Source organism: Furipterus horrens, unplaced genomic scaffold (genome assembly GCF_987537825.1).
Source record: "Furipterus horrens unplaced genomic scaffold, mFurHor1.1.pri manual_scaffold_7, whole genome shotgun sequence".
NCBI lineage: Eukaryota > Metazoa > Chordata > Mammalia > Chiroptera > Furipteridae > Furipterus > Furipterus horrens.
The window spans coordinates 137,488,356-137,502,343 of NW_028327177.1; the positions used below are offsets into that span (position 1 = coordinate 137,488,356).

Below are 13,988 nucleotides of genomic sequence, written 5' to 3' on the forward strand. Positions count from 1 at the left end.
TGAAGAGGCCACGGAAATCAACACTTGATGAAGGGAAGCCTCGGTTATGGCTTCTGCAGCAAAGCAGACCGCTGCTGCGGCAGTAAGTCTGAGACCTAGGAAGCGAGATGGCAAAGGCAGGGGGTTTTTAAGCTGAGGGACGAGGTGGTCAGAGGCTTCCAGGACAAGGTTGTAGTGAATGGGACAGCGGGAACGCGGCTGGGTTTGGAGGCATCGAGATGCTCCTCCCGCTTCCTAGAGAAGCAGCTGGCGACGCGCGAGGGGCGGGGCGCCGGGCCTCCGGTGACGCACTACCGGTCGCGCCACCGCTCTTCCGGCCGCGGCGGGGCAGCCTGCGCCCGAGCACTGCGGGTACCGGTGGGAAAGCAGTCGCCGCCCCGAGGGGAGCCCCGGGATCACGGTGAGCGGGCGGGGCCCCAGGGAGGGGAGAGAAGCGGCCCCGCAGCAGTTCGGGGCGGCCTGCTGGAGGCTTATACAGGAAGCCAGCTCCGGCTCGTCCTCCCCGGGCTTGCTGCCTGCGCCCCGAGGAGGTGCCCGAGAAGACGGAGTGAATGAACGGATGGCTGAGTGAGGGAAAGGAGCCGATGAGTGTTCGGAAACGAAATCCCGAGGCTGGCTCGGGATACCACCTATCCACCATCAGCCCTGCAGCTCAGAAGCGTAATAAGGACCGTCCTAATGAGAGACGGCAAATCCTGCTTGACGCACGAGGTGGAGCGTGTCGAGAGCCGGTTCCATAATTCCCGGGGATACGGAGGTGTTCATTGAGCTCCGAAGTTGGACCGTCTAGTGATCCGTGCCTTCCTTTGTGTGCAAGGCTCCGGCGGCCGCTAGTATGTCATAGCACCTGTACAGACGTCAGTGTCTTCCATCAAAAGGTTACTACCCGTTCCTTACCCTATAGTACGCAGAGTTCGGGGGCGGGGTTATGGAATGAGTGACGTTGGAGCCTGCCAATTGAGAAGCGGCTTCCAGCCTAGTGTTGGAAGGTACACAGCGCACGACGCGCGCGCACGCACACGCACGCACGCACACTGTAGAGCAGATTTTTGCGTCTTTACATTTATTGGTATTTAGCAATTAACAGGCCCTGTTCAAAGCAGTTGTGCTAACTTATTTAACTTTGACGACAGTGTATTATCTGTAGTTTTTAAAAAGGAAATCGAGATACAGAGAATAGGTAACTTCTCCAAGGACACATGGCTAGTAAGGGACCCAAAGCACCGGCAGAGAGAGATCCACGGTGCAGGTGCAGCCTGGGTGAGTATGTGGCTTTGGGAAACTGACAAATCCGAGAAAAGTTTCAGAGAAGAGTACATTTAAGTGTGGGCTAATGAAAAGAACTGTGGTTTCAAGCTCTTGAAAAACCCCACCTGGCTTGCCCAGAACCCTTCAGCGAATTATTGAGGGGAAAAGAGGGGCAGCAGAGAGAAAGCTTACACGGTATGAGGAGGAGGCCAGTTCCGTGTTCCTTACTACTTTTAACAGGATGAAACCATTAAAAACTTCTTTCCTGTTACCTTTCATCATAGTACCCATCTCACCCCAGATATGGATTGGGATAGAGCCTTAGCCTCTGAAAATCACAAACAAGCAGATTATTCCACAGGAGGCATTTGTGGAAACATGTACATTCCTTTCTGGGGAACTTACAGACCAGGCAGTCAGCAGTCTGGTCCACGTTTTTGTAAAAATGTTTTTTTGAAACAGCTAAACTTATTTGTTCACATATCGTCTAGTTCTGTTCTCAGACTATAAAGGCAAAGCGTCCGAATAATGATGGAGAGGGGGCAGAGACCATATAGCCCTTTTATTTTAGCCCAGGAAGTCTAAAATATTTACCTTATAAACCTTTACAGAAAAAGCTTGCCATTTGACATAAGCTGCTGACAGCTCAGATGATCCACAGTTGAAGGGGAGTGGCTGTCACCAAGGTGTCTTGTCCATGGGTTTTAGAATCAAACCTCATAACTTTGGAATGCCTGTTGAGTGCCTGTGTTGTGGCAGATGGTCAAAATGTTTTACACGAAATAACTCACTTAGTCAAGGATTCGCAGAATGGTAAAGCTGGACGGTCTCATGAATATTACCTACTTTGTCACCTTTTTCAGGTAGCCTGCCATGTATGCCCAATCACATGGGCTGTGATAGAATAAAGTTTCCTAACTCCCAGTCCACTCTGAATTGGGAAGCCAGTGCCATATTGGATCTAGCTTTTGTTTTTGTTTTTGTTTATGGTTTCTTTCGGGGGGTGTTGAAACCCATAAGAGAGATCTCTCATTTTCAAAACAGCTACTTCTCTGACTTTAAAAGTAATGCATGTTTATTGTGAAGGACAAAGTAAAGTCACCTCTTAAATGTCCTAGAGATGAGTGTGTTAACATTTTGGTGGGTTGTCTTCTGTCCTTTTTGTAAGTATGTTTTGTAAATATCTGTGTATTAATAATAGTTTCTGTTTATCGAATGCTTACTTGCTGCTGGTGTATATGTGCATGTTTTTCTAGTGTTTGTATCCTGTTTTCATACACTGTATTTTCTCATGAATATTCTTTGAAAACATGAAAACATAATAGTTTCAAAATGTATCATTTTTATATGTCATCAATGTTTATTTGCCAGTTTTTTTTTTTACAGTTACAGTAAGAATGTCATCTTTGTACATAAATCTGTGCTCCTTTCTGATTATATTTTTTCACTTTTTTCTCTGATTATAGAAGTTATTTATTTTTATATGAAAATATTCAAATATTACAAAAAGATAGGCTTTAAAGCAAAAGCTGACCATAATCTTATTGCTCAGAGATGATCATGGTTAACATGATATATATTGTTAGAGATTTAAGTTAGTTTTTAAAAAATAAGACAAAATGTAGGCAATAGAAAAATATTAGGAACTAAAGAAGTCATAATTCACCATAGTGATTGATAATTAATTTTCCTTCTTGATCTTATATGCATATTTTAACATAAATAATGTTATTTTACTTTAAATTTTAATATCCTGAATTTTTTTCTATTTACACATAACATAGTATTCAATATTTTTTAAATGGTCCCATATTTGTATTTTTATTTTTAATCCATATAATTTCTACCAAGTCGTCGGCAGCCGTCCGTCTCGAGAGACGATGGTGTAGCTTCTTAAGAAAGTTGTGTTCTCCTAAAACATTTCAGAAGATTTATTTTGTTAACAATTAATGAAAGGATTCAGTTGTGTTTTTTTTCTCTCTGGAAAGTTACTTCTCTGTGAGAAAGATCTAATATGGAATTACTAGGTCAAACAATATAGACATTTTTATAACATATACTGATGACTTTGAGGATCATCTGAGACACATTGCAGGTTTTATATACACATAATGAATATTCTCATCTTAGTTACTGTATCCACAAAATGATGATCACAGTGTCCCAGCTGCAAGTGAACCTGCACCTCTAAGATCTGATACTATTGCCAGGTGACCTCTAGAAAAATGGTACCAGTTTATGTTTTCACCGGTAAGCTGAGAGAGAGGCTTTCTTTCCCTGCATCTTTGCTGGTCTTACATTTTAGCATCAAAAAAATCCAGTTTGACAAAAAAATTGATTCTTCATTCCTTCAGTTTCCATTTCTTTGATTATCACTGAGATGCAACTTTGTTTTGATATACTATTGGCCTTTTGTAATATTGATGTATTTGTTGTATATACCATTTCTCTATCGTGCATCTTTTTCTTATAAGTCTTCTATCTATTAGATATACCCACTCTTTGATGTGTAAATTGAAGTACTTTTCCTAGATTGTTTGCCTTTTCTTTTTATTTGTACTTTGAATATAGAGATTATTGGTTTATCCAGTTCATCTTCGTGGTTTGTGCTTCTTTGCATAATACTTAGAAAAGGCTACCCTAACCCTAAAATCTATCATTTGTCAATATTTTATTTTGCAGTTTCATTTTTTAGTATATGACCCTTTAATCAGTATAGATTTTTTTTTTTTTTTTTTTTGAGAATATGGTGTGAGGTAGGCATCTCACTGAGTGTTTGTTCCAGGTAGTTAACCAACAGTGCCAACATAATTTGTGAGTAATCAACTTTTTATTGTTATAAATGCCAATTTTATCATATGCTAAATTCTTCTGTTTATTTCTCTTAGGGGATTAGGACTCTGTAAAATCAAAAGCCAGAGTTAAACTTCCTTTTAAGCATGTTAACTTACTGTCGAGGCTTTCCTAGCCGTCCTTTTCTGGTGGTTTTCGTCTGTTACTCCAGATTCTCAGTTGTTCTCTTTACCCTAAAAACTCTAGATACAGGTTTCAGCACATACGTCTCTCCTCTCTTCCAGATATAGATATAGATATAGATATAGATATAGATATAGATCTGCTTTCTGTTTGGGTACTTCACAACTAAATGTATTTTCCTTCTCCCCAAACCAGCATTCCCACTCTCACTAAAGATCACTGTCATCACACACCAAAACCCAGCAAATTATCCTTGACTTCTTCCTCTCCTCAAACCTGCCTCCCCCACCCCCCAATATCCGTCCAACCCTGCGGATTCTGTCTCTTGGGCAGTCCAGTCCCTTACTGGGACTTTTCCAGTCTTCACCTTGCCTCCCCTACTTTCACCCCTATGTATATCTCTCTTCTTTTTTTTCTGTGTTATGGACAGTTAAAGTTCTAATGTCTTATTTTAAAAACAGGAGATCTAATGTCACATCTTTTTCAGACCTTTTCAAATCCCTTTTATGGCTTTCTGCTCACCTTTGGGTAAATGCCTTAAAATGGTTTGCTGGGTTGAATTTGATTTGGTCTTCGTTTGACTTGGGCTTCATGTCTTTATTTCTGGTGCTTAATACTTTGACTCACTGGATCTTTTTCATTCTTCCAAAGTAATGAGCTTGATTCCTGTTGTAAATTCTGTTTCATCTCTCTGGTATATTCTCTCCGTCCTCATGTGTCTTAATTTCTATTTTATCTCTTCTTCAGTGAGGCTTTCTCTCCCAAACTAGATTAGGTACCCTCTGCTCTACATTCCATAGCGTCCCATATTTCCAATCTGTAATTCCCATATTTGTAACTTCTGGTTTAATGTCCTTGTCCAGCTATGATGTAAGCTCTGGGCAGGCAGGGCCATGTCTGACTTTCTCTCCACTGCCTAGCTCTGATTATACCCAACCCCCCCTCCACTTAATGTCCCAACTGTGAAAGAGGAACGGGAAGTCCCAGACAGAATCCTCACACTTCTTAAACAACACAGAAGTACAGGCCTTAATGAGAAGTCCACAGGACTAGCCTTATGATGTACTTAAGACATGGCCTATTCTTTCAGGCCTTCTGAGCTCTCAGTTGTGATAAAATTGTCTCTGTCTTCCTTGAAATAACGCTGCCAATTTTAATTCATAGGTCAGGGTTATATGAAGAGACATTTTTGGATAAACTTTTATAACTTTGGCAGTCCAAACACCAGAAACTACTGTTTTTGTAACTCTAATGTAAGTCAAAAATTATTTTACAAAGTGTTTTATTTAAACTGCAGCCTACACTCTTATATTGAACTGTGCCTGAGGAAAAACTGATATGACATTGAGAAGAAAGGACAGTCAGTATACCTCTAAGTTGTGACAATTAGAGTTCTCTAACTATTATCTAGGTCCTTGGCATGTAGTGGAAGTGGCCGGATCAGACTTAATGCATTAGCCTTGCTGTGAGGCCGTTTGCCCATGCAACTTCTGATTTTATTGACTTCTCCTATAGATTATTGTGTAATGGACAGTGTACTAATTGACATGAATGTTCCTCTCCACTTCTTAGTTACTTTTATCATTATAAATAACGTTCTTGATTATTCATCAAGCCACGTGGATGTTTGGTAATATGTCAGTCCGTCGAGCTGTCACTTCTTGGAGAGCTGACATATGGAGTTTGTGAGCCTAGAGGGCTGGAAGCCAACCCCAGTTCTCCCTGACGCAGTCACGTGGCTAACCTGACCAGTTTTGTATGGGTTATTAGATAGTCCCCCTAAGCAACAGCTCTTTCTCCTTTTTCTGTTTACTGGGACAGTGATATCCCATCCCCCACCTTTTTTCCCCTGTGAGCAGGGCTCCCACTTCTCCAGCCTTGAAGTGTTTAACAGTTAAAGCAAGGAGAAGATTTGTGGCTGTTGAACATGCAAGGATCTGAAGAGAGAGAGATCGGAAGAGAGATTCGTCCAGGTGAGTGAGCAGCGGTGTTGGAAATTGTACCAAAGAAACGGAATGAAGCTCAGGAGATAAAACTACCCCCCCTTTAGGGGTGTTGGGAGTGGGTGTGGTGAGCTTCTCTTGGGGTCAGCTTTTCCCCCACACTCATTTCATCTTAATTGCAGTGTTTTCCCTTTGACATTCTCCTACTCTCCTCTATTTGAACATAAACAGCACGTGTTTTCTGTCTTGCCCTGATCATTAGCCTGTGGTGGTGGGTTTCCCGTTATCTGCATTTTCTCTGGTTCTCTCACTCCCGCCGGGTGTCTGTAGCTTCCCTTTCCATGGGGTTCCTCAGGTGGTGATCACCTTTTTCTAATGCAGATCTCTTCCACCACTTGCAACTTTGAATAACTTCTCCCACTTGCTTTCGTTGGTCCTTAGAGACCTGCAACTTCGGCCCCAGAATTTCAAGGGCCTCCACTTTGCCCTACATAAGAGTTATTCGTTCTGATGGTTTCTTTCAGATTGGGTGAACAAGCCTGCTCCAGAACAGGGTGCCTCTGAAACTGATTCACCAGAGACGGTAGGAAAGAGACTGCACGAGGATGAATCCCAGGGTTCCGAATTTGATGAAAAATATGCATTTGAGAGCATGAAGGAAAACTCTCCCGGAGAGGTTCCTGGCCCGTGTTTTTTTCAGGAAGGAGGTTTTGGGGGGATAACTTTCATCCACAGGGAAGTACCTCCTGAAATGATTAGCCAAGACTATAATTTTGAGAAAAGGTTGCTTTTGACGTCAAGCCTTGTTACACATCTCAGGGTCTCTACAGAAGAGAGTTTTCGTCAGTGGGAGACAAGTAGCATACAGACCACTGAGACTTCAGACCAAAGTAAATGCTCGACCTTCCCCACACGGAAAAAGTCCTGGCAGTGTAATGAATGTGGAAAAACTTTTACTCAGAGCTCATCCCTTACCCAACATCAGAGAACTCATACTGGAGAGAGACCCTACGCGTGTGAAGAATGTGGGAAAGCCTTTAGTCGTAGCTCATTCCTTGTTCAGCATCAAAGAATTCACACTGGAGTGAAACCGTACAGATGTGAGCAGTGTGGGAAAACGTTTCGATGTCGGTCGTTTCTTACTCAGCATCAGAGAATCCACACTGGAGAGAAACCTTATAAATGTAATGCGTGTGGGAGTTCCTTCCGCAGTCATTCACATCTCACCGAACATCAGAGAATCCACACTGGAGAGAAGCCTTATCAGTGTAATAGGTGCGGGAAGGCATTCAATCAGAACACACACCTCATTCACCATCAGAGAATTCACACTGGTGAGAAACCTTATTTATGCAATGAATGTGGCTCCTCTTTTCGCAAACACTCAAATCTCACACAACATCAGAGAATTCACACCGGGGAAAAACCCCATAAATGTGATGAATGTGGGAAAACTTTCCAAACAAAGGCAAACCTCTCTCAGCATCGAAGAATTCACACTGGAGAAAAGCCCTATAAATGTAAGGAATGTGGCAAAGCCTTTTGTCAGAGTCCCTCCCTTATTAAACACCTGCGAATTCATACTGGAGAGAAACCTTATAAATGTAAGGAATGTGGCAAAGCTTTTACTCAGAGTACCCCACTCACTAAACATCAGAGAATTCACACAGGGGAGAGACCCTACAAATGCAGTGAATGTGGCAAAGCCTTCATTCAGAGCATTTGCCTTACTCGGCATCAGCGAAGTCACACTGGAGAAAAGCCCTATAAATGCAACGAATGTGGGAAGGGCTTCAATCAGAATACCTGCCTCACTCAGCACATGAGAATTCATACTGGAGAGAAGCCCTATAAATGTCAAGAATGTGGGAAAGCCTTTGCTCATAGCTCCTCTCTTACGGAACACCATCGGACTCACACCGGTGAGAAGCTCTATAAGTGTAGCGAGTGTGAGAAGACCTTCCGCAAGTACGCACACCTCAGTGAGCACTACAGGATTCACACCGGTGAGAAGCCTTACGAGTGCATTGAGTGTGGAAAATTCTTCAGGCACAGTTCAGTCCTTTTCAGACATCAGAAGCTGCACGGTGGTGAATGAAGCTGGCATTAGGTTATGGCACTTTCTGAAGAAACAGTGGATAGGAATCTGGCTGAGGACGGAGGGGCAGACAGGGTTCCTGGCGGGAAGGATGAAGGAGCCTCGAATACTGCGGTCGGAAGAGGGTTTCCAGAAGTGTACGTGGGGGCTTGGAGAAGAGAGCCTACTGCAGGCAGGCGTCTGGGAGGACAGGGTAGAGGGGCAGCTCTGCTGTTCAGGTAGATCTCTGCTGCTTGCCACCCCTCTCCTCGTGTGACTCTCGTACCGTGAGGCGCCACTTGTGTCACCCTTACCACACTCCTACCCCACCTTCCCAAATTGTCACGGATGTTCACTGACCAGTAGGCCGAGGTGCTTTTCCAAACACTCAGCATGCAAGTGGCAGCAGGTCTGAGGTGCTGCGTAGCCTCCAGATGTCTGCTGTGGGGAGGCTGCTCTGCGTGAAGTGGTCCCGTGAAGGGGGGACGGAAACACGTGAAAGGCAGTCCATAGTCAGTCGACAATAAGAGGGTATGTGGCGAGAACTGGGCTGGTCCCTACAGATATGTTGGTAAAGAAGGCTTTTATCAGGGGGAGGGAGACCTTTCCTGATCCTTTTAGGCCGGAGAAAAATAGATTGAGAGAGACTTCTTCAATGATGCCAGTTTGTGGGATGGGAGTCATATTTGCTCAGAGGGCTGTGGAAAGGCAGGCCCAAGCTCTGTCCTAGAGGAATGGTGGCTTACCCAGCATGGAAGTGACCTGTGCCAGGCGGGTGGTTCAAAGAGGCCACAAGCAGGAAACCTGCATGTGACTGAGCATCAGTGCCATCCCCCTGCCCTGGACTGTGGTGGATACCTGGCTCTTGTACGTTGGGCTGGGTCACAGGTTCACAGACACTAGGGGAGAGGGATCTACTAAAAATAATGTCCAAAGTGGGACTCATTTTTCCCCCTTTAGGACAGCAAAAGCATTAATGAAGGGAGACAGCCTTTTGGGTTGGCTGGAGTTGGGGCTGCTGCACCAGACCTTAAGAGATTGTTCGTCACTGTAGCTGGGAGAGCTGGGTTTCATTATGCTGCTGGTGGCTGTAACAGATTTGTTAGATCTTAGATGTTTCTGTTTTTATTAGGCCTATTTTATTGCTGGATATTTACCCTTACCTGCAGAGTAGGAGTATCTAGGGAAACAGTTCTCATGGGCTGAATTTGGAAAGCATTCTAGAGAGGATTACCTGAAAATCAAGATATCACAGGTTGCCACTGGCTTATGGTATTTTATTCTAGGAGAAAGGCCATGTTTTTCTCTTTTCTTACTTCCTTTGATGTTCTAAACTGTTACCCAGAGATTGTGCTCTGGAAGATTGAGGATAACTTTTGACAGGAATTTGTTTCTGTGCTCTGATGCTTAATACAGTTCTAAAACATATGGCTATTAAAAACAATGAAAGTAAGTTGTTTCTGGAATGGTTGATTATTTGGAACTCAGCATTGACTTTTTTCAGAAGCATCTGTCTTGTAAGGTTTTCTTTGAGAAATTAATTACCATTAATGAGAATATGAAAGAAATATACTTTTCTCCAGCTGTAAAGGTATGGTCTCAAAACCTGGCACAGAGCAATTTATAATTAAGTTAATACCTTATGGGCAAATATAACCCTATGAAAACTTTATTTTATGCTCATAAAAATACAGTCCACAGAAAGCTAATGTCATTGGATTTATACTTTGCAAATGAAAAAATAACACTATTTGCCTGCACATAGTAAATGTTCAATAAATACTTACTTGTTAAATTAATATATTTTAATCAGTCTTTGCCCACCAGAAAACTTAGGAAGTTCCTGATGCGTAGGTATTTAACATAATGTTTATACACTCTTCTTGAAGTCTTGAGTGGAGATTAGATAGGAAGAAATGGTAAAACAAGGGTGAAAGATGTCTTAAGTTCTTGTTAGAAAGATTTTATAACAGAATGGGTATATCGTTTAATCCTCAAGATTAAAGAGTCTGGTACTATTTTCGCTTCCTGGGGAAACAGAGGGAAAAGAAACATCATCTTTCCACTGTCCTCATTTTCTTTTTTTACAAATATTTTATCTTCATTTTCATATTTTCATACTTGAAAGTATTTGTTCATAATTTTCTCTCCATTGCCAGCCTACTCTGTGCAGTCACTTCAGCTTGACCCCAAACCTAGGAATTTCCCTCTTCCTCAACCTTGCCTCTGACTGCGTCTTCATATCCAATCAGCTACTGTTTCCTGTTGACTGTCTTCTCAATCGGGAAGCCATTGTCATTGCTATTACTCCAGTCCCACTTCCAGTTTATATCATAGACTGTTTTTCTATTTTTCTAATCAGTCTTTTAAGTTTCTTGCCCCACTAAGCCATCTTCCACATTTCTTCTGTATGATCTTTGTAGGACAACTATGGAAGCTCTGTTCTCTCAAAATAAGGTTCTTTCCCGTTAAGGAGGTATCAGAGGCCCCTCCTCTGGCCCATGTCGTCTTTGACCTCAACTAAAGTACTGAGTCAGATGTTTCTCCTTGCCAGCATGTGACTTAGGTCTACAGTTACCAGCAGAAAGGAGGTATGGTGAGTACCTGAGTGTGTCCATGAATTGTTTGCAAGGAGCAATCATTCTGAACCTTTCTGCGAGATACAGAGTATGTGACTGTATTAGAGGATCCCGTAAGAAGACACTTTGCAACAATGTTTTTTTGTTTTGCTACAAATTAGGCATTTTAAATGTCCTACCGCAGTTTTAACAAAATTCTTTCAGATACGTTGCTATCCGGGACAATAGGAAGAGGGAAGGGCATGCAGGTATAGAAGCATAGTTCCGTCCATGGGACTATCCATGAAATCAGCAGGAGCTGAAGGGTGTTGCTGGCCTGGCAAGAAAGCGGTTGAGTGTGGAATTCCAAACATGGAAGTATTTTCTGAGCTCATGGCTTTTCCTGCGCTCTGGAATGATAAGGAACTGGAATGTGTTGCTTATTCACAACGTGTTGAAATTTAATTAGTGGCTTCAGAAGGACACAGGCGATGAGGCCACATTAGATCCTCAAAACGACAAAAGGGAAAAGAGGTGGTTGGACTTGCCAAGGTCACATAGCTACTAAGTGTCAAGTCAAATTGAAACGTCAGTGTTCTTCATCGCTTTGCTTCAGATCTCTTTATTGGTTTTACCTCTGCTCCATGATGCCATATTACATGCGTCTGTTACACGACACAGTTAGATGGGCCACTTAACCGCTCCAAACTTGCCTTGTTCCTGAGGGTGGGAGGACCTCACTTTAGCTCAAGAACCTTTTTGGCCCTCAAAGTCAGACCTTCCTGCATGTGAGGATGAGAAGCTGATTTTCCGTTATGACCCCCCTTCCTTCCTACATGATGCAGACCTTCATCCCAGGTGGTTTCTATTTTACTCACCTTCAGCTGCTGGTCACAGTAGGGTTAAGGTCGTTGTAGTTTTGTGGAATGAATTTGGTGCTCATTCCTCCCAGTCATTTTCCACCTTTCAGTGAGAAGATCAGCCTGAAACGCTGTCCTGCCGCATTTCTGTGCTCCGCTTAGGGTACCTCCCTCCCACCCCAGGGTTAGGTTGCACAATGCGGAGCCTGCTGATTAGACCAACGGGGAAAACGAATAGGCCTGTGAGATACTGGGGCTGGAGGGGAGAACTTGTGACTCCAGAGGAGCGCTGAGACTGACAAGAGGTAAAAAGACAGGCTCAGCGTTGCTCCCCAGTCAGTTGATAGTGTACAAAGGGTGCTCTTTCGTGTTCTAGAGGATTTTACTTACTTATTTTTGGAGAGAGGGGGAATGGAGGGAGAAAGAGGGAGAGAAACATCCATGTGAGAGTAACGATCAGGTGCCTCCCAGGCGCCCCCGTGGCGGACCAGACCCGCAGCCCAGGCCTGTGCCTTGCCTGGGAGTCTTACCAGTTCCCTGCCAGGCAAGGGTGCTGTTTTAGGTGAAGCCGGTTAGTCTGTGGCGTCTGCACATCTGATTTCACCTCCTAAATCAAGGACTCCTTTTTGGGAAACGTCGGTCACATCTGGAAAACTAAGCGGGTAACTCCTGCTGCGTCTCATTCTCTTACGTGTTTGCCCGGTGCCTGCTGCTGCGCAGTGGGGTGGGACGCCGAGCAGACAGCCCTGTGTCCCAGAGCTTGCAGATCGTGTGCCCCGCTGCCCACGCTTTCGTCCCCGGAACACACCTGTCAGGATTCGCCTCCGTGTGCAGATGCTTCCTGGATGAAGACCAGCAAGGGCTGGAGTTTTGCGAAAGGGGGCCCGCGGCGCCAACTTGAGGGCAGGCAGGGTCGCGGGAGCCAATGCAGAGCCATGTGGCCTGGCTGGAGCGGGGGTTCGAGGAGCTCGGTGGGGACAACTGGGCACCGAAGCTTTTTTTAAGCACCAGAAACTGTCCTTGGTAACGTACGGCGATTGCACGCATTTGAACCTCACCACCACCCCATGAAATTCGGCGTCACTACTATCTGTTTTGTGAGGGGACACGTGCAGAGCTGAGGTGCCCAAGTCCACACACTGAGGATCTGGGGCCCAAGCCTAAAGCGGGGCTCTCGTTCTCCGGCCAACTGCTGAACACAGACCCCGGAGCAGGAGGGTGCTGGGGACGGGCGGGGGAGGACGCGAGCGGCGAGGTTGAAGCCCGCTTTGTGGAAGCCTGGAGAAGACCCCCAGCGGCAGTGGCCGGGGGGAGAGACATTCAGGGAGCAGTGTCGTGTGGCAGGACGAGCTGGCCCGGAGCGAGAGCTCCTTGTGGTCGGCCCCCGCGCTCGCGTCCGTTCAGCTGCCTTGTTTCGGAAGGCGGCATGTTGAGATGCGTTTGCAGGCTTTCTGGGTCCGCCCCCTGGGTGGGACCCGGCTCCCGGCTCGGGCCCGGGAGGAACCACCGAGAGGAAGCCGCTCCCGCCTTCCTAGAGCGGACGGCGGCGGTTCTGCGCGCGGCGCGGGCCGTGAAGTCACGGCGGCCGGACCGTCGGGGACCTGGGGCCACGGGCCGGGCGGTGGCGCGGGAGTCCCCGCTGAGCCTCGTCCGGCGTGCCAGGCTGCGGCGGTTCCCTCCGGCGCTTCCCCCGGACCGGGCCGGCGGGCCGCAGCGCCTCCTGCGGGGCGAGCAGGGGCGCCTGGAGCGGAGGCCCGGGGACGGGGGCCGCTCCCCTGGAGAGAGGAGCGGCTGTTCCAGGGCCCTGGCCTGGGAGTCGGGAGACCTGGGTTCCGTCTGCGCTACTTGGTCGAGCAAGACTTCTGGGCGCCGCGTCACTTTCCGATTTCCAGAAGCGCGTGCCCGGCCTCGCTTCGCTACTTCTCACGGAGTAGTGCAGGCTGCCTGGGTGCCCGGTATGTGGGGTACCGCCTTCCTGTTTATTCCCCACACACACGGCATAGGCATGAGGACATGCAGACCCAGCAGTGATTCGGCAGCAGGCGGCATTTATTGCGTGCTTACCGGCGTCGTCACAACCGTACGGAACGGCTCAGTGGCTTGTTCAGACCACGTAGCTAAGAAACGGTGGTCACACCCAGGGAGAGCCAGCCCCGGAGCCACCCTACACTCGCCTTCAGGTTCAGTGGGGGAAGGCGGGACCTAATCAGAGAATTAAAACACAAACGGAACGTGCTACAGCAGAGACAGATCCTTCAGAATGTTGGGGGGTGTGGGGAGTGCCTTGAGACGTGGAAAGTTTTCCAGGAGGAGGAGGAGGCTGGTT

The 13,988-nt window shown here is 45.9% G+C and overlaps 1 protein-coding gene across 1 annotated transcript; it reads left to right on the forward strand.

Annotated features, from left to right (window-relative positions):
• Positions 1-218: 218 nt before the first annotated feature.
• ZNF502 (zinc finger protein 502) lies at positions 219-8,414 on the forward strand. The gene is made up of 2 exons (XM_090284956.1): positions 219-400; positions 6,687-8,414. The coding sequence occupies exons 1-2, from the start codon at positions 219-221 to the stop codon at positions 8,263-8,265; spliced, it is 1,761 nt and encodes a 586-aa protein (XP_090141082.1). The 3' UTR covers positions 8,266-8,414.
• Positions 8,415-13,988: the final 5,574 nt, after the last annotated feature.